Consider the following 21,087-nt stretch of genomic DNA (forward strand, 5'->3'; position numbering starts at 1 on the left):
CAGAATGGCAGAGAAAACTGGGCTGGGGGGTGGGGGTGTGCACAGTCCGCCCTGAGGCTGGGTGGATGGTGGGAGGGACAGGGCATAGGCCAACACTTGGGCAACTCCCAGAGGTCTGTCACTTGCTTAGGCACTTAAACATAAATGAGAAGTTTGTTCTGGAAGGTACTGCAGACCCAACGTAACCAGGGCCATGGAGGGGAGGCTGAGCCCATGGACAAATCGGAGAAAGGCTGTAGGCTCTTCCAGGGAGGCAACTGCTACTCTTGGCACCTTCCAGCAGCGGTCCTACCTTGCAGCCAGTGAAGTTATGTGGTGGCTTAGGCCAGTTTGGCCACTGTGGTCCCTGATCTGCGCCTAATGAGGGGCAGGCTGCCCTAACAAACCATTTAGGGTCACTGTGAGGGAACCACTAAGAAAAAAAGAGAGCTTTCATAATGGTGGTGTGGTAGAACCAAAAAGCAGAAAGGAGAAAGCTTGCCAGAATGGCCAGTGCTTGGGGAAAAAAGCTCCACCCATCCCAAGAACTTTGGTTTTGTTTTTCTGGTGCCCATTTTCAGAGATGCATGATGAGATCCCCACAGATTTCAATATAGTCAATGTGGGCATCAAGGCAAATGATAAAGAGATTGCTTTTTGAAAGCTGTGAGTGCTCACCTCCACTCAGCACACACAATTCACACATGCACCTCCCACCTGCAGATGGGGCCCAGGAAACAGAGAGCGGCTGCTGTTTACATTCACACAGCTCTAATGCCATTTGGTTTTCTAGTCTAATGGCCTCAGCGAGTCATGGACAGATGGCCTCATAGGTTTAGGCTGGGCTCTTAGTTCCAGTAAAGCAAAAACGGGAGGGGTTTCTGGGCTCTGAAAGCTACAAAACAAGACTGGAGAGATTCAACCTGGAAGCACTGGGAAGCTAAGTCTTGGAAGGAGCAACAAACCTTCAAACACACGTCCCTGGGACTGGCTTCATCTTAAGCCCTGGGTAGGTGACAGGCACTGATTTCATTTCACAATTTCCATGGCACCTTTGGCCGCCAACAGATGCAAAATCTTAATTATACCAGAATGAAAGGCACACATACTTGTTCTCTCCAAATCAAGGTGGTTGGGGCAAAATGAGGACAGTGTTAAGAGCCCACTGGCCAGTCAGTGTCACTAGGGATCAGCAGCCCCAGGAGGCGGTCTGCTGAGTCCTTGGGCCTTGCTCCTCAGGTGTTTTTCATTCTCTTGGGCTTTAAGGCTACCCGAGATGTGACAGAGATCAGAAGAGGAAGATAGTGACCCAGCCAACATTTGGAGAACGCAATTTTGTGAGAAAAGAGCTAGAAAAGAAGGGAAGGGGAGGAGTGCAGCAGGCCAGCTTGGAGATGCTCATTTGATGTCGCTGACCAGTACAGTCATGAAGCCTCTACATTAACCCTGAGGCAGCTTGCTCCATTCTTGGATTCTGGATACTAGAAAGTTCTTATTCTAGGCCCAAGTTTGGATGTCTTCAAGAAACTGCTACTTACGGACCAGTCAGTGTTGATGAGGAGCCAAAGAAAGCCACGGCACCAGAACTTTGGATTCCAAAATGCTTCTACCTCAGCTTCTGACTGCAGCAGAGAACAGCAAGGTTTGTGGGAGTGTTCAGCACAAACCCTTAGGAGCGCAAGCAGGATGCCTCAAAGCCCCAGGAGCTAAGTGTTGTAAGAACTGAAAAGCGCAGGCTTTGTGGCAATCGCTGCCTGGAGGGGAGGACTGGGGGCTTGCACCTCACAGCTGATGCAGTGAATGAGAATTCAGCTGCGGAGACGACAACAGAAGGGCCTCACCTGCGAACAGCAAGCAGGCTGGCAGTGAGCTTGGCAGAGCAAGATGACACATTCCCTAAATGACAGCATCTTCACATCTTCAGATGTTTACAAAATCACGTCTGGAGTTAAGTTTTCTTAGAAGAAGGCAAGCAAGGAAGCTCTTCAGGGTCAAGTACCACCTACACTGTTCTTGGCTACTGAGCTGGTTTTGTGTTTTGAGGTGGGGCAGCTGTGAGGATAGAGGAATATTTACCCTGAGCAGAGTGTTTCTAATCAGAGCGGTCCCCTTGAGCACCCAGAAGAAGATGTCGGGACTTGCAGCTGCATGCCAATTTGGTTCCCTTGAATGTTCACAGGTCACTGTAATATTTCCCTGCTATGTAGTACATGCCACAAATCACAAAATTAGCTCAAGTAGTGACTTTTCAGAATGGAATCAGAAGGCAGATCTGGACCTCTAATGTAGACACCAACAGCAACATCTCAGCAACTGGGGACGCAAGCTATTACAAGTCCATCAAGGCTGAATGGTCTCAAGGTCCACACACTTCTGACCTGCAGGCAGGGGGAGGGTCCACAGGGTCACTTAGAGAAGCAGCAGCAATGGCCATCCTCCCAGGACCACCTTCCCGATGCTGTACATTTCACTGTAAGTATTTGGGAGAGCTCAAACTGAAACATTCCCAGAAATAGAATCTTTACTAACCAATCCCGCAGTGTTCCGCCTGAAACATGGACTCATGGCTGCAAGCTAACCTCACCTGAGTCCTGAGCCTCACGGGTAGAGGAGCTTATAAAAGGCCACTTAGCACTGGCAGCTGCTGGCACTCTGGTGGACCCCTGGCCCTCTAATTGAATCAAGGCTCCTACAAAGAGTGACTAGAACAAAAAAAAGAAAGAAACAAAGTCTAAACTAAGCATCAGCTGGAGAGGGGCTAGTGAGTGCCTGCAGTTCCTAGTCAGGAGGCCACTACAGTCTGTGAATGTCACACGGTACCTGCCTGAAGGCACAAGTGCATGAAGAAGAACACAGTAGGGGACAGAGAACACGGCTTCTGAGGAGCCAGGAACCCAGTACTGGCAGGAGAACAGCATTAGGAGCTGGCAACGGCTGAACAAGCCTGATGTGAGCAAGCTGGGGTGTGCACACTGAGCCCCGTCCATGCATCCACATGTGAGGTCGCCGCATGCATGTTCTCATGCTGTCTGCTCCTGGCCACTACTCAACTCTGTACACCTCCGTGTGGCAAATACTTTCTGATTGTTGTGGCAGTGGAAATGGTCAAGTTTCCAAGGAAAAGCCTGAAAATCCCTGGAAGCCCAGTCAAGCAGCAGGTGTCCCCATGGGAGCATTCCGGATACCAGACAAAGGATGCGGACCAGGAAGCTCTGCCAGAGGCTGCCTCAGTTTGAGATGCTGACTAGTTTCTGGCCAAAGCTGAATACGTTGAAACTGGACACGAGAGGTTTCAGAGAATTTAGAAGTCAGATGCAAGCAATAGGCAAAGCCCTCCATTCTGGACCTGAAATGGTTCCCAATGCTCTCTCATTTGGGTGGGACAGACATGAATCCTATGTCATTATTTTGGTTTACTGAGCTGTTGTTCCAAATGTTCTTGGGAGCATTAGTGCTCAAAGGGAACAAGGATGGGTGCTCTGCTATTCTCAACCACATAAAGGACAGAAATCCTCTTAATTATGACCATGCCAATCTACATCCTCCTAAAACAGCTAATTACATGTCAGGAGGACACTCAGTCATTCGGAACAATTGCTATTATACTTTTATATATTCATTCTGTGCCACCCCCCTCAATTACCATGGTTACAATTTGAAAAAAAGATTCTGCCAAACCTTCATTTGATCACAGCACACCATCGTGAATTTGTGAATTAATTATGGCTGTATGGAGCCAGTCTTATTTAAAGAGAGAAACGACGGACATAGAGTCAGGGGAGCTGGCCTCCTGCGTGTTCTAAGTGGGGCATCAAGTTCCCCAACAACAGAGCCTGTAGCTGTGCTGGCCACAGAAAGGGCTTGTCAGCCAAGGATGGCAGCAAAGCAACTCTGCCACCCAGTAAGGGCTAGAGGTAAAGGGTGGGGGGTGCTTGGAAACTCCACCAGTGGAAGAAGGCTGCTCCTAGCTCACCTGAAGAGAGCCAACTAAATTTAGTCCTGCCTGGATGTCACCGATGATACAGCGGCTTGCGGACGAATAAATCTGGAATCCCAAGGCAACCACCAAGCTGGTGAGCTGAACCTTCCCTCAGTGTTGTCCTATCTTGGTTAAAGAAGAAAACTAGTGTTGTAGGGGTCTGGGTGGCTCAGGTTGCTAGTGACTTTTTTTCTCAGTACATCCCCTCCCTCAAGATAGTGCAATGAAGTAGCTATAGAAACCTTTGAATGTTCAAACTTCCAGCTTTTAACAGTGCATAGATATGCACAAAGCCCCATTTCTGAATCTGTGAGTTCCGTTGCTGCTATAAGCAGTACTGTCTCCCCTTCAGTTTAGCAACAAATGACATTGAGAAAAGCCTTTGTAACACACTCCGTATGAGTATGGTAAGTCTCAAAGCCTTCGTCTGTCAGTTCTCTAGCGCAGTAAGGAAGCCACTCTTCTTAAGTGATAGTCAACTTTGAAGTGTAGGGTGTGTAAGGAGAGGCACTGTGCAGGATAGAGCCTCTGTTCTGACCACGTTACCACGACAGCCTTAGGCAGCCTCCCTGGAAAGCCTTCCACTGCTGTCTGCCTGCTCACTGTTACAGTGCCAACACTTGCTAAGGAGACAAATGGTAAAGGGTTTTCAGAGCTACAGCACAGTTTGCTAAATTCAGTATGGCTGACAACTGGTGGCCCGATCCTGAGTAAACATACTTGCAAGTTAAAGAGCAAACACACACAAAAGAGAAAGCCGTGCACCTGTAATTCCTACTCCTGGACCAGTACCCCCCCCCCCCCACTCAAACACACAGACAGCAGAACTGGTCAATGTGCCCAATCTTCACTTGGAAAATCTTAAAAAATAAATTTGGCTCAGTAAAGCTGTAAGTGGACTGGGCTGGTCTCAGTACAGCCTCAATAAATACAGTAGTAAACACAGCTGACAATCACAGCGAGAGGATGACATCACAGAGATGGACAGAGACTGATGTCCATGCAGGAGGCAGAGAGCCACTGAAAAGGAGACCGCCAACCACACGAAACATTATTGCCTAAGAACTTGGTGAGGCCCACAGCGGAAAATCCAGGCTGTTCTCTGAGCAAAGAAGGAAAGTTCTGGTTTAAAGCAGAGCTGAGTTAAGTGGGAATGCTGCTTCTAAGCAAATCCCTTTTGACATCAAGGAAAGGACCTGAAGGGAACACTTAGAACAGGCTGTAGACGTCCCCGTGGAAAGGGATTATTCTCACTGTTACAAAGGTAACAGGCTTGGCAGGTGGAGTCATGGCTGCCCATCACAGGAAGGAGGGGCAGAGTTCAGAGGGGACTAAAGCCCCCCACTAAGCCTGTTGTCAGTGAAGCTAGTTTTAAGACAAAGACGTGGTACTCAAACAGAAGGGCACTGAAGGAAGAGGAGCCCCCTGGAGAGAGTGTTGAAAGCATCCTGATGGAACAGGGTCTGCTTTAGCTGGTGCCCGAAGACTGGTCTCCAAGAGGAGTTTACAGCAAGAGTTGCTAAAGCCAGGGAGAGCTGAGAGACTGCATCAGAGCTCTCCATGCACTCAAAACATACGCAGATATCTGGCCCTAAAAAAAAATGGGCGTGGCCAAGTGATAAACTTCCCAGGAACTAGAGCTCTGGAGTGGAGTAGTCTACGCAGGCTTCCAATGCCCTCCGGTCTTTCTATGGTAACCCACTGAGCTGGATTGAAAGAAGAGAGGCCATCTACCTCCCATCCCAGGTTCTCTCCTCTCCTCCTGTACCTGCCTCATGGGTGTCTCCTGACTTCTGAGGGCCCTGCATAGGCACACACAGGAGAGTGCCGCACGGCCCTTCCTGGCTATCCTCTGCTGCTGGCTGCAACTGTCTTCAGATAGGAACACCTTAAGATGGTCCTTTGTTAACAGGTCACCATGTGAAGTACTAGGAGGTGGGAAGTTACCTTCCTATCCAGCAACGGCAATTCAAAGTACTTGAATAAAAATCACAGCACACTCTACAAATGTCTGCTTTCCCCCCTCGCCTCTTTCTAAGTCTTCACTGGTCAGGAAGGCACAACCCCTGAAAGAGATCTCTGGGGCCACAAGAAGTACAGAAGGTGAGAGCAGAGACAGGGCAAGCAAGGAGCAAAAGAATGAGTGTAAGAGCCCAGCTCTTTTTCTCTCAGCATGGGGAAATTTAAAGTTTCTGATTTAATAGCACACCTAGAACCTGGAAAAGCTTAAGGAAAGACTCACCACCCTACGGACTGAGAATGGCTCTGTGGCTATCCAAGAGCTCAGGGACCAGGACTCAAGAGCAGACTCAAGCCTGCTGACCCCCGAAAACTACATGATGACAGATCTGAACCTTGGTTCCAAAGAAGCAAATCCTACTGTGGGTGCTCCAGCTGCTCCAGCTGAAGGACTAGTGACAGGCCTTCTACCTAGCTCGGCACAGGGCCAGCCTCTGTGGCAACTGTGCTCTGCCGCCATGCTGCCACATCCCACTGGCACTGTCTACACCCAGCCAGGGCTTGGCATCCTCTGCTGTCCTCTTCTCTCTCAAGGGTCCAAGGACACAGGACATTCTGCTCTTCTGTTGCAGTCAGAGTTCCCTTAGGAACTGGAGCTGTCTTAACAGCTGGAGCCTGTTCCTTTAAAAAGCCAAGGAGAACAAATGACAAGAGCAACGGCACCATAAAGAAGTTGTCAATTATAATAATTTCATGGTAAATCATGGATGTGGCTTGTCAGAAAAATGTTTTTCCCCTTTCCTGTTCTTTCTGATTCAACTGAGAATAAGCAGACAAAACTTGACCAAAATGGATAGACATAATAGGTCTATTTCTTCTAAGTAAACAAAAGGAAAGAACGATCATGCAATCTCCTAAGTGAAATAAAAAAGTCAAATAAACCATGAAATATTCTAAGTAGGCGTGGGGGCTCGTTCCTGAGAATAAGAAATGCTATTTTTAAATTTGTGGGTTCAAGTAATACAGTAAGAAAAGATGGCTCCATTTTCCTTCGGTTCCTGGAGCTGGGAAAAATGCATGCATACATTTCCCCCTGAAATCCACCGATAGGAGCAGGACCAAGCCCTACCTAGCACTCTTCAAAGTCACAAATGTAGGTGGGGTGGTAGCCTCAGGCCCCTCAAAGACGACGCCTCACATTCCTGTAACCAAGACCAATGGGATAATCTAGGCAGAGTGTGCCCCAAGAAGACCAGCTAAATCTGTGGGTACTGGGTATCCAGCCAGGGAGAAGGGGAAAATGAGGCTCAGTGTGCTGTCCTCTCTCAACAGTTCTGAAGGTGAACACACTTGGTGAGCAAGGAGGGGGTGAGGACATGGCACCTACTTTATCTCTTAGAAATTGGTTCAGGGAACAGACAGAAAGATGAAAGCCTGCTTACTGGCCTACTCCACACTGCCCTCCAAACAAGGCTTCTTCAGACACACAGAGGAGAGATGGGACGAGGCAGAAAACACTTAGCCCCTCTCAGACACGCACGGTGCCAATACACTGAAGGCTGTTTCTTCTTAGCCACAGTGACAGCGTCATTTAATCAGGTCTCCAGGAGATCATTTTCATACAAGGCCAGCAGATGTAATTTTCTTTGATGCTTGAATAGTTCATCATTTTGCTACTAGATGACAAGGTGGTCACAGGGTGACTTTATAACACAAGTTCACTGTTTGGTATTTTGAGTTCTCAAAATGAAAAAAAGATTTATCAAATATAAATATCTTTAAAAAGTAACAAAAGTGCTACATATGTGATCAAGGAAAAAAATTCCATTAGTTACTGCCGCTTAAAGTAGATTAAACTACAAATATTACCACATCCATTATCAATATGGCTTCCAATTATTAAATAAATTGCCTGTAGCAATATAGCTTTCACACCTCCACAAGGACAGAGTAATGGGAACACAGCAGACACATCCTGCTGTGTCCCGCATACTCACGATGTAAGTGGCAAATGTCCCCTGCCTTTTCTGCCCCTAGCTAGGCAAGGATCTGCATCTGTGACAGTCAGGTTGGCACAGTCTCCAACAGAGTCCTAGCAACTCTGGGTGGGCTTCAGGTGATGGGTACAAGGCCTGCTCTTTCACTCGCTTCTGACCTCAGCTCTATCCTTAAAGACTTTTTGGTAGCAGGGAGGGGCACCAACAGGAGGCAAAGCAACTTCCATGACATCTCCATCACTCTCCCAGGCAGGCCTGGCACCGGGCTGTGGAATGTATAGCGGCTCTGAGAATGGGGCTTAGCGTCCACCCGACATTCAGTTCATGCTCTCCCTACTGCTCTCAAGCTGGGTTTGCTTTTCAGAACTTGGTGGTTTTTGTTTGTTTGTTTGTTTTTGTCCTTTTTGTTTTAGAGTTGTGGTCCCAAACGCAGAAGGCAGTATTTTATCTACTAGGTCACACAGCTTGTGAGAGGGAAGGATGTCTGTGTTGGGTGTGTTAGCATTAACCAAGAGCTGAGCTTGGGACTCCAATGACATTCATAGCACAGCACCCAAAGAAGTGGAGCCTCGCCACACTGTGACTAGGAGGCACGGCTTATTGCAGCTGAATCATGCCGAGGCGGCTTGAGTGTTCCTCGCGCTCAGTGGAAACTTCCCGGAAGGTGTCTGTTGGTCCTGTGTCACTACCTCAGCTTGCATCCTATCAGTCTTAGGGCAGGAACGGGGTACAGCCTAGTGTTACATGAGTCTAAAGGTACCCAAGATTTTACACAGAGTCTAATATTTGAGACTGAGGGCTATCTAAATACCTGGAAGCACTTTCTTGGAATGCTAAGACGGAGCAGCGAGATTTTTTTTTTTTTTAGCCTCGGGGGCTGGGAGAGGGAAGTTTGTTTGTTTGGTTCTTACTTACTGGGATTTTAATACTGAGAGAGTATATGCAAAGGCTGAGGGCACCATGCCATCTTCACAGAACAAGACCCTAACGGCTACCTGACATACAAGAAACTGTAAGTTATACTGTAAGAACACATGTTAAGGACCGAGGAAAGTCTGCTAAGGTGCTACGTCTAAACTAAGTTAACTGTTTAATCCTCCCTGATCAGTCATCATCCAGGGCCTCTGTCTTGATTTCATTGGCTCCCTGCCGGGCCAATGCCAAGATAGTGTGGTTGACGGCTGCCATCTCCACAGCTAGTGAGATGGGATCTTGGTGGTCACTATGGCTCGTGCTGTCATCCTAGATGTGCAGAAATAAGAAATGAACGTTATTCGTTGGCTGGTACCAATTCTCAAGCTCACAGAAAGGCATGCAGGGCTGCCGTGCGGGGATAGCGCATCTACGGAGGGAATGGCTGCGTGCATCTCATGGTGGAGGTGAGCTGTATTTAAGTAGACACTGAATGGACATAGGTCCAGAGACTTCTAATGTTTTTGTGACTCAACAAATAAAAAGGACTAAAATGATTTGTTTTGTTCTTTTTTTCACTGGGAATTTATTATTCTATCAAAAAATTGCTAGTGGTGATCACACCTGAAGTAATTAAAATAGGCTAATAATTTGGGTTTTTCTGTTTGCCTCGGATACAATAGGGATCGCTGACCTCAACGTATTGCTTTCTGAACTCCACAAAGCTACTGAGGGGCCACTGGAATGCAGAGTGTGTCACTGCTGAGAAAAGTAGAGGGAGTTTAGTACGGGCACCTACACATTACAGAACAGGGAGGGGTCCTCAGCTGCATACGTCGCAAGGGCGGTGTCCCACTTAGAGCTAGGTGAAGCTCTCTACACATTCAACAGTAAACTGTTCAACACTAGGCTGACACGCCTAGTGCCACATGCCTCTAACTCCAGCCTCCCAAGCCGAGGTGGGAGACTTGGCGGTAAGTTCCAAAAACAAACCAAAGCAAACCCAGACAATGGAGAAAAGAAGCTGTGAAGGAAGCTGTCCTTGCAGGGTGTGTGCCAGGCACTGAAGGTGCCATCACAGATAAAAGGTGTTTCTCACCTGTCACATTTTCAGGGGACTCTGTACCAAAGAGCTTTGGAAAGAGTAAGTCCCTTGGGGAAAAAAAGCATATGGAAGTGCTACCCTCAGGGCATCTGCAAAAAAGATGGAAATGATCTATGTATGTGGGTCAGTTGAAAAAGAACAGGAACATTTCCAACAAGAAAGAAACAGCACACCGTCCTGAGCCAAGGGTGGAGCTGCGCTTTGAGAATTGACTCTTGGGGGGAGGGGATAATCTCCAGGGACACATAGGTGCTATTGTTTTGTTCTGGCAACCAGATACTAGCTTTTAGGATTTAAGAAGGAATCTGCAAAGAATCGCTTGCCCTTCTGGAGTAATGGGTACATGAAGGCAATGAAAAACCAAGAGAATGAAGAACATGGCAGGCTGAAGGCCAAGGAAACCAGAAAAAAAAGTGCTTTCTTGCCAGGGACTAGGGAAGGGACCATGTGTTTTTTTAAATTTCCCAAATGAAAATTTAATTTACATCCTGTAGAAAATTTGAATGACATCTGTCAGTATGTTTGTGCCTGTGGGGCTCCCCAATAGAAGTTACTGCCTTACTCCATGCAGTGGCTACAATTAAATACACTTTCCCCAAGCAATGCAGAGCACACCGGGATGAGGTGAGAAAACATGCAGGAATTGTATTTATGACAAGAGGAGTGTGCTAATGACCAGAGAGACTCCGGTTAACCACTCCTCTGAGCATGAGGGCTCCCACTGTGATGGGGCTACAGTGGGCAGCGCCTTCTGCTGTGCCTTCACGGTCCATGTGCAGGCATGGCCACAGCTGCCCGTGGGCCCCTAAGTGCCTCCCCAACACTGTGTGTGTGGTAAGTGGTGTAACTTGCTTGTTTGGGTCAGATCCTCCTCTCTTCTTCTACCTTCTCTGCTTCTCTGCCTCCCTCTGAACTTCTTCCCTCCTCCTCCTCCCCATTGCGTGCTTGCCAAGTGTCCTGTTGTGTGACAATAAACCCACAGGGGTGGATAGAGATTACTCACAGATTTAACAGGACAACAGAGTTTTACCACAGTCCTTTGCTACCACATGAAAATCTAACTAGACACACGAGCAGAGTGGAGGGACACCGGCTGCTCCCCAACCTCCCCGTACAACCACACCCACAGCCTGAGTTGCCACTGCCCCACCACTGGGTAACCAGAAGCCTCAGTCGGCGCGGCTGCCCACCTGCTCTGAGTAGTCGTTCCCGTCCACATCATCACTGTTGGAGTGGCCTCCTGGACTCTGTACGTCTATCCCATGACTCTCCAGGATTGCTGCTTCTTCGAAAAAAGCAAATAGATCCCTAAATTATCTGCTGCCTCAGCACAGTGGCCGAACCATGATTTTTATGGTAAGGAAATCAGAACATAATTAGTCAGTTTCTAATGATCTGTAAGCGGGAGAAATTCAACTCTGTGTAGCTCAAGTAGAGGCCAGACTTCTAGGCACAGTAAACTACCGACCTGGACTGTTGGGTACTTCATGAAACTTACTGTGTCAATAGCTGTAGGGGGGGGGGGGGGGGCTGTGCAAAGCACCTGAGAATTGGACTAACAAGTAAGAAGCATATCCACAAATGAAATGCAGTCAGACTTCTTGTGCTGGCCATCAAAATCAGCTCCTTTCTGTCACTGCTACCCAAGACCCCGAAATACAACTTTAGAAGCTTCAATGAATCCTTTACTCCGATGTCATTCACTCAAACCTCTTACTTTTACCATAGTTTTGAATAGGACAAAATCTTGGATTTTCTTCTTCTTCTTTTTTTTTTTTTTAGTTGAATGCACCTTTTCCCCTGGGGCACTTTTACACAATCTTCCATCCTCCAGCTTTATTGTTGGCCAATGGAAACTGTTTGTTTATGATAGACAATAAGTACACGTGGTGAACTGACTAAATCCACAGGTTTCTGCAATGCCCTTTAGCCATGCTTTTGCCATGCTTCTCACCTGCTAAACCTCTTCCACTCCAGCTACTGATCAGATGTTTCTTAGTGTCTAGGGCATAGCTGCAGCAGTAGCCAGCAGACAGGGAGCTTCACAGTTCTTGAGACCCACAGAAATCCTTAATATGAACCACATAAGTGGCTCAGGTTTTCTACATTCTAGAACATTAAGAACAACTGGCTTTATAAATAACAAAGTCATTATTAAAACATACAAAGCGCAGGCAACACAGACCTTGCTATTAAAATTGCAATGAAGAGAAGCCACCTAAGTGTTGGGCTCATTTAGACCTGCAGCTCATAACGGGCCACTCTCATCACATCTCCAACCTCATGAGACAAAGCAGTCTCCCTCATACATTACCGATATTGGCTCTCCTCTTGATCTCCTTTCGTCGATTAGCAAACCAATTATATACTTTCAGAGAAGTAACTCGTTCCAGGTCAGACAGCTTTTTGCCTGTGAATGCATGCAACAAAATTCAGATAATCCATCTCTTGGATCCAAGAGTAAACTGTTCTTAAGAAATATTTCTCTGCTAAAAGTTGCTTTTGATTCTATTTACTGCCAAAATAACAAGATGGGATAGGATCTTTTTTTTTTTTTAAACCACTGCTTAGTACCAAGAACCCATTAAAATCATCATTGCATGAGCAAACACACAAATGAACACACAGCTAGCCAGAACTAGCAACATATAACTAGTAACTCAGGAAGACATACTCAATATTACAAATTCTACAAGGTGCATTTGCTAGGGTTCTAAATCAAACTTTACTTTCCATGTTAGTATCTTGGAGGCGTCATTTAATTAGCATCATCGAGAGGGTGTTATTCTTTTTTTCACTTTTGTTTTTTGAGATGGGTTTCCCTGTATAGTTCTGGCTGTCTTGGAACTCATGCTGTAGACCAGACTGTCCTCAAACTCAGAAATCTGTCTGCCGCTGCCTCCTAAGTGCTGGGATTAAAGGCGTGTGCCACTACTGGCCAGCTGAGAGGGATGTTATTTTTTCATTGAAGTGCATAGATAACAGAAAATGACTCATCTTAGTTTCAGATACATATTCTATGTCATGTAATATATGACATAGATGCTGCTTTGAGGGCATGTAGCCATCCACAATTGTGACTGTTCTGGGACACACGTACCACTCAGATTAGACTTTAGAGTTACTGTCTTCTTGGCCATCACAGTTAATTCCTATGGAGACACTGTGCTAACTAGTAAGCAGTACTGTCTCCCCCTCTCCTGTCCTCTTGTTTATGCTTTTAATCTGTGTTTTCCAGAGGGAGCCAATGCCTGCACTGGGACTGTAGGCCTGTGCACACAGGGTACAGATTCCTCTGAGGGTGGCGCTGAGTGCGTAGTTTAGAAAGCCACTAGAAGTCAGCTTTCTAAATGAAGGAGGTTAATCCCCCTTCACTGAATAAAACTGAGATCCGCACAACCTTTAAGCCATCAAAACAAGTGGCCAAGCTGAAACAAGCTGGTCACTTGGTGGAAGGGGTGCTGTGCCAAGCCTCTGAAGTGCACTGGGAGTGAGACACACAGGAAGTAGGGGAGTGGCTGTGGACTCCCACAGGAGACTTTAAAAGGGAGCCACCATGTTTCCCTCAGCTACACAGAAGTCAGCCCACTCTGGAAAGCAGATAAAATTCAATCCCGAAGAGCTTTCCCACAAAAAAATACAGATCACACAATTTTAGAGCAACAATGAAAAAAATAGATTTTACATATTTTTATTTTAAAAACTTCCTTGAATTTTCACACTATTATTTAAGAATTGATAAAGTTATGCTAAATTTTAGAAAAACCAATCAATAATTAAAAAAAAAAAAAAAACAAAAAACTCAAGGCCTTAAAGCTCATGAAGAGTCACTGTGTGTGAGCCTTGATTCATGTCATAATATTATCACAAGCACTATGTGGAGAACACTGAGAACACTGGGCGGGGGCCTGCACTGGGGGGGAAGGTGTCCAGACCAATGAGCGTAGCTGAGCCCTGCAGTCTGCGCTCACCCCTTACCTGGCTTCTGGATGACTGCATTGCAAGCGTTGGCAATCTCTTCTCTCTTTGCTTCATCTGGGTACTGGTTCTCATTGAAGTAACTGTAGGGCAACCGACAAAGACATAGTCTACTTTAAAATGCACTCATTAGGATGTCTTCTTTGAAATGTAACTTTGGTATAGTCCAGGATATCCAGAAGAACTTTCTAGATGACAGAATCTACCTGGTGATGGTCACATTAACCTAATCAAGCTAGTCTCAGAAAGAAATGCCATGCTTGCTCTCATGAGTGGCTCTACTTATTTATTTCTTTAATATAGATATATAAAATTGTGAATGTGCATATGACATGGCCTCAGAAGTAAAACTGACTAGGGGAACCAAGAGGAATGAGGAGGGGAAAGCTAAAAAAGGGAGGGCAGGGAAGTAAGGGGTATGGTCAATATATAATATGTGTTGTTTTGGTATGCATGACTAAAGTCACAGAGTCACAGAGTCACAAGAAGTAGATACATAGAAAGTTGCTGACTGGAGAATTCAGAAGTTAAAGGCCGTGGAGGTAGAATTCAGAGCAGTATGTCTGAAGATGTGTTTTATTCCTAAAGCACAGGTGGAATTCTATCTCTCTTGCTTGAAAACCCCTCCTGCTCTTCACTGACTTCGGCCAATGGCCATTCATTCTTAGAATACAGAACAAATCCATCAGAAGACTGCCCCTCCCTCTAAAGAGGGGATCCCATTGCATCGTCTATGAAGCCCATGTTCTCAACACTCTCTGATCTTCTCCATGCCCAGAATCCTCATGGCCTCACCTGCCCACTCCCCGTTAGAGTTGCCAGTCCTCAAGAGCTAGCTCAGGTTTCCCTGTGACATCTTTCCAGACATCTCCCACAACCCTGAACACACCAAATGGTTCACAAATCCTAAGCAGGTATACCTACCCCACCTTCTCCCTCAAGTAGTTTGTGAGCTCCTTGATGCCAGAGGCCAATTCTTTTCTTTACCCACAGTACCATTTCTTCAGGGGTGCCCCTTTCCTGAAAAACCAGTCCTGTTCCCTTACCACTTCTATCAGCACTGAAAGACTCAATGCTTAGATGCCCCTTTCCCAAGATTCCACAACCTGACCCCTGCTGCCCTTTCCTTCCTGGAGGTCTGTATGTGGGTGGCACACCTTCACTTCAGTCTAGGTAAAGCTTCTGCTTCAATTCTCCATCTTCTTTTCTAAAATACAAGCCTCCCAACTGTTCGCTTCCATTCTTGTCTTTGTCCATGTTCTATACAGTTCCTTGCTGTTTCCTACAGTGTAAGCATCTTGCATGATCCTTGGGCAGCAGTGTTCACTCTAAGATTCTTCTAAGCCTCCACTCTCACAGCTGTTCCATGTCCATGCTGTCTGGGCCTTGTGTTTACTTGAACTAACTTTCTGTTAGGTTACAGCAGAGCCACAGCTTCACTAGAAGCTGACTCAGTAACCAGAACCAAATGGCAATGACAGCCAGGTGACTGGAACACACACTAATATCATGCCTCATTCACTCCAAATTTACCAAGTAGATATGAATTACCTCGTATGTGCTTGGCACTGTGGGTAAAGAAAAGAATTGGCCTCTGGCATCAAGGAGCTCACAAACTACTTGAGGGAGAAGGTGGGGTAGGTATACCTGCTTAGGATTTGTGAACCATTTGGTGTGTTCAGGGTTGTGGGAGATGTCTGGAAAGATGTCACAGGGAAACCTGAGCTAGCTCTTGAGGACTGGCAACTCTAACGGGGAGAGGGCAGGTGAGGCCATGAGGATTCTGGGCATGGAGAAGATCAGAGAGTGTTGAGAACATGGGCTTCATAGACGATGCAATGGGATCCCCTCTTTGCTCTGAATTCTACCTCCACGGCCTTTAACTTCTGAATTCTCCAGTCAACAACTTTCTACATATCTACTTCTCTTCAAAATTTGTTCTTCATCTTCTCTGCAATCACTAATCCTGTAGTGTTTTTCTTTCCCTAAATTAAAAAAAAAAAAAAAAAAAAAGTCTGCCTATTACTTCTAGCCATATCCCTTACTTCTTACTGAACAGCAGACAAGCCAAACTGGTCTGAAAAGAGCCTGCGCTAATGAGTTTTCTGTCTGTGTTCCTGCCTGCAAACCTCCCACACTGCAGACTGCACCTTTCATATTTACTCCCATCTCTCAGGGTACCAAGTGTTCCCGAACACCACAAACAGGGCTAAGCGGCTTCCTTCCTTTGCAATCTCAACTGGCCCCTTCATTTCCGGAGGGAATTCTTTCATGCCTTGCTCCTCTGAAACCTTTTCACTCTAAAGTCTCAGCCCTCAAATCCACCACTGTCACTCTTTCCAAAGATGACCTTGCCTTCACTGTTACCAGTTTGCTAGATTTTTTAGCTTCTGAACTACTAAACTTCTACAGCCCATTATTCATTTCTTTTCTCAGAGCCGAGAAGGCATAAATCATCTTCCTTTTCAAGGTCAACCTCTCTACTTGTCCTTGATTGTATCCCCTCTCCTTTTCATTTTCTCAATTTTTTCTTGCATTTCTCAGCTTTTCTCTGTGCCATGTAATGATTTTATTTCACTGATTTTATGATGCACATTTCTTTATTATTGAGATCTTTGAAATAAGGACACATTTCCTAACTGGTAGTATCTTAAAACTAAATGGCAGTGTTTTGCTCTTCCCTCCCTCACTAGCATCTACAATAAGGTGTGGCTTACAATTAAGGTTTTGCCAGACTGGATGGAATACGGTAGCTGCTAAAACCTAAGGTTTAAGCGACAACTCTGTGGCTAATATACCTTGTAACTTTTTAGCTAAATGACCCGAAAGATCAGGAGTGGCACTGAGTGTCTGATTAATATTCCTAACACATTTCTTCAGGTTACTTCACTATCCTGTTCAAACGTTCTCAAAGGTTTACTATGGAGGCTCAGAGCGTTTCCACTCAAATCTCTGCTGTGGCTGCCGTATAGCTAAGAAGCCTGTGCCCCTCTCCTGGCAGGACACCTGCCTTTTGCCTTCTTCCAATGCAATTCTGGTCTATCCCTAGGGCACATTAGCCTAAAAAATGAGTTTTCTTTACTCAGTGAGTCCTATAGGAGCGCATCTATTCCTTCCTCACAACTCTTTTCACCTCTTTCACTCTTTCTCCTCCTCCTGAAGCCAGGGTACAAGTCAGACTCAACCTCAGCCATTTCACATATGCTGGGATTGCAGGCCTGCACAGCTCAGCCCAGCTACAGAATACACAGCTGTCAGAAGCCCTTATCTCTGAGGAGCAAGCTGGGCACACAGAACAGGAAATAAGAAATGCCAGTGACATGGCTGACTTTCACAATCTGCTTCACAGAATTCTCTGCAGAGTTTTTCAAATGAATGGACACCATTTTTATAATAAAAGGACATTAGGGAAATACTGAAATAATTAAGAACTACTTTGATGATTAATACAATTCTGTAAACAATTCATGCTCTAAAAGTGGATTGGGATCAGGTAGAAGGCATTAGTGTTGTGACTGCAACTAATAGAAAAAAGCCATACTGGTTTTAGATGCTAAATTAAAATTTTCAGTTATTCATGGCATAATGTCTTCTCCTGAGTCAAAGTTTTAGAGTTCACACTTAACTCTGTATCTCCAGGCCAGGGGGATTAGAATAAAGAAGACCCCAGTAACTTCTTCCAAATCAAGAGAATTTATTCATATAGTTTAAGCCTTATTAAAAAAAAAAAGTAATCCTTTTTTTCTCTGTTAAAATCTGTTTTTTAAAATAAAATGATGTGTATGAATGTTCGCCTACATGCATGTCTGTGCACCACATGTGCACAGTGCCTGCAGAGGTCAGAAGAAGGTGCTGGATCCCTGGAACTCGATTTACAGATGGCTCTGAACCATCATGTGGGTGCTGGGAAACGAACTGGGGCTCCTAGAAAAGCAGCCAGTGCTCTTACCTACTGACAGTCAATTGTTTTTATGGTTAAAAAGTATTCTGCTCAGCCTCTTGCTGAGCTCTGGCTAACAATTAAGGAATTAATACTAATTCTTCTTAAGTCATTCCAAAATCTAAAGAGGAAGGATCTTGTCTAAATTCATTTTACAAGCTGTACACTGGCCCAATGCCCTGGTGATCACAGATGCAAGAAAAACAAACAAACAAAAAAAATTAAAAAGAAAGAAAGAAACCAGTGTGAAGGACAAAATTGTATGATCATTTCATTGGACGCACAAAAGACATTTGATAAAATCCCAATACCCCTTCCAGTCTAGAACCTATCATTTCTTCAACAGCAGATGAGTTAAGCTTGTGATGATGATGTATTGGGTCTTACCCATCACTTCTTCAGAAGCACAGGTTTAGCTATCAAATACTGTATTCCATTCAGTCTAACAAAACCTTGGTTGTAAGAAGAATGAACTGGACACCCACTCTCACCAGTTAAGAGAATACTCAAAATTAAACAGATATAAGACTTGAAGCTATAAGACCACTAGAAAGAAAATTCAGAAGTATTTTAGCACATCAGGATGAACAGGGGTTTCCTGGACATGACCCCCCAAAACTACAGGAAAATAAAGAAAACTAGGTGACAACAGAGTGAGGAGAGAACTACAGAGAAAACATGTGACAACGCATAGACATTCAAAATGTAAGGAACTCTCATCCTCGCTGGGGCAGTAAGGTACATGCCTAGGATCACACCATATTGATTAGTCTAATGTAACAAAAGCCCCACGCCTTCTCCTTATGTGCTTGGTGAAAGGGAATGTTGCTTAGAGAAAAGGGAAGCATCAAAGAAAATAAAATGACCATGTTTCCAATTACTCACAAAGGGAGTCTGGTTGGCCATAGCAGAGACTAATAAATACATGTCTGTTTACTCCATAGATGTGTGGATAAAGAAATGCATTATGGAATGTACAAAGAATCTGGGGTGAACAGAAAGTAGAGGCTCCAAGTGAGTCTCCTTGCAGAACCAGCATCAGCACTTCCAGCAGATACGCATTTTCAGGGTTCCAGCATGCTACGTAGTATCTCCTTCAGATATGTTTGGTGGTTTTAGCAGTGGAGACATAGATGACTATAATTACTTCAGAATAGTGTTTCTTTTTAATTATATGTGACCAAACTAGACTATCAGGAAGTCAGCAAATAGGCTAATGTCTGTAATTTCTTAATCACTTATTTAATCACCCCAAAACAAAGCTGTAGTTCCTAAACAGATATCTGACTATTGGGTGGCAACCAGATAAAACTTCCCAGTGTGGTCACAGCAGACAGAAGTAAACAGAATTGTAAAAGGGACCGAAACAGCTGCAGGCACAACTGAGGGTTGTACAGGGTCTCAAGGAAAGGGTGAGAGCTTTCAGGGCAGAGATTTGGGCACAGTGAAATAATGACAGGCAAAGTAGAGGATCCTAAAGGAGCCTGTGGCATTGAACTTGGGAGGAGTCCAACACAGCCTGAGTGCATGGAGTCTGAGATGCGGCATCAGACCAAAGTGGAGAAAAAAACTGAGTCACGCTGTGAAGAGTGGAACCAACTCTTTCGGCACCTTGGAGCCTGGTGTAAAGAGGGGACATCTGAGGGTAAAAAGCTGCTTCATAGAGCAGCATTTCCTATACTGATAGACACAGAAGCCATGTGTGCAGCTGGGGCAGCAGCTAAAGAGAAGTCATGAAGCAGGTGAGGTGTGGAGATGGAGGAGGTAGGGCCCTTTAGAGTGGCGAGCACATGCTCTTATGACAGTCCTACAGATGATTCATTATCCACTTCCCAGCTCTTTTAACTTGTTTTTATTTTTTCTTTGCTTTTTGTAAAAAACCAAAACCAAAACAAAACATTTCTACTATAGGAGGAGCTTGGCTGTTTTAGTTTCTAACGGAGCCTCGAAATCAAACTCTGGATGGAACCTCAAACTCTCTTCTATTGGAAATGCTTACAGTCCTGACTGTAATATACAAAAGGGAAAGAAATGTAGGTACATGCCTGTGGGCAACAACACAGTGGCAGCAAATTCTGAGGACACCGCACATCACAAAGGGTGCCATCAGCTGAGTGCGTATCTTCCCACAGAGAAAGCAAATGACTGTTTTGCAATATGACGATGGGTAAGAATTAGAATGAAAAATGGTAAAATCATGAGAAGCTATAAGCCAGGAACAAATGGCAGTGTCCCTGAAGCACTTTTGTTCCCGTAACACTTAAGTCACTGAAGCCAGAGAATTCCCTTTGTGTCTTGGTGAAAATGCAGAAGACACAAGACACCAACCCTAAGAAGGGATAAAGCCTCATGTGTGGACATGTTCCTCTGTGTCCTCATGCAAGCTATCTCTGCAGAAGAGACCTGCAATCTCACTGTTTTAGTTATCTAGAATACGCTTTCAGAATTGTTTCCTTTTACCCACAATGCCACGTGGATGTCTTCAGAAGACATTAACATTAAACCAGCCTACACACTATGGAGTTTAATCATCCCACCTCCTATCTGAGAGCACTGATGCGTGAAATGACCTTTAGCAATAAAACAACTAAAATGTTTTTATTTCTTCAGCTTATTTTTGTACAGTGAAGTAAAGGCAGAGATGACAGATGAGAAAGCCCTCCCTAAGGAAGGGAATCATCTTTGTGATTGATAAATACTAATACTTTTTCCATTTACTTATAGATCACTAAAATGATATTCTATCTTTTCTTCAAAGACATCAAAGTTCTTGTAAGACTACTTGTATCTAAAAAATTTCCCATGAAACAGTCTGTGGCCAGAGAGAAGTAAGGGCAGAACTAGAACACTGCTGTGCACATGACCCATCACTGAGCATGGTCTCGTGGGCAGTTTGGAGTCTCAGAGATTGTTCACTACTCATTGGAAATGAGACAGTACAAGCTGCATTCCCAAGGCTATAGAACTGACTAGATCAGATCTTCTGGCTTCTGACTCCCACTTTCTTTCTACTACAATTTGCTAAGGAACTTTCTGGGTGAGAGGGAACAGTAGGTAGCAAGCAAGTAGTATGAAGAAGGAAAAATGGTGGTGGTGTGGTGAGCAAAACTGAGGGAGAGGGCTAGAGGAATCATTTTATGTTTACCTACAATTACATATTTTATATGTATATAAAAGTGTGCATGTACACATATGTATGTATGTATGTATGTATGTATGTATGTATGTATGTATGTAT

General features: G+C 45.0%; 1 protein-coding gene across 11 annotated transcripts in view; it reads right to left on the reverse strand.

Annotated features, from left to right (window-relative positions):
* Hmbox1 (homeobox containing 1) overlaps positions 1–21,087 on the reverse strand; it is a 131,576-nt gene that overhangs the window by 2,489 nt on the left and 108,000 nt on the right. Inside the window, exons 7-11 of one of the 11 annotated variants that reach the window (XM_055609563.1) lie at positions 13,910–13,992; positions 12,246–12,341; positions 11,122–11,210; positions 10,817–10,888; positions 7,458–9,156 (exon numbers count right to left, since the gene is read on the reverse strand). In XM_055609563.1, the coding sequence (XP_055465538.1) occupies positions 9,019–9,156; positions 10,817–10,888; positions 11,122–11,210; positions 12,246–12,341; positions 13,910–13,992 (478 nt within the window). In that variant the 3' untranslated portion in view covers positions 7,458–9,018. Of the gene's footprint in view, positions 1–7,457; positions 9,157–10,783; positions 10,889–11,121; positions 11,217–12,245; positions 12,342–13,909; positions 13,993–21,087 lie in introns of those variants that run through there. The other 10 variants (XM_055609562.1, XM_055609561.1, XM_055609572.1 and 7 more) reach the window with 10 other exon arrangements.

This window comes from Psammomys obesus, unplaced genomic scaffold (assembly GCF_907164565.1).
Source record: "Psammomys obesus unplaced genomic scaffold, mPsaObe1.curated_primary_1811, whole genome shotgun sequence".
In the NCBI taxonomy this organism is placed as follows: Eukaryota; Metazoa; Chordata; class Mammalia; order Rodentia; family Muridae; genus Psammomys; species Psammomys obesus.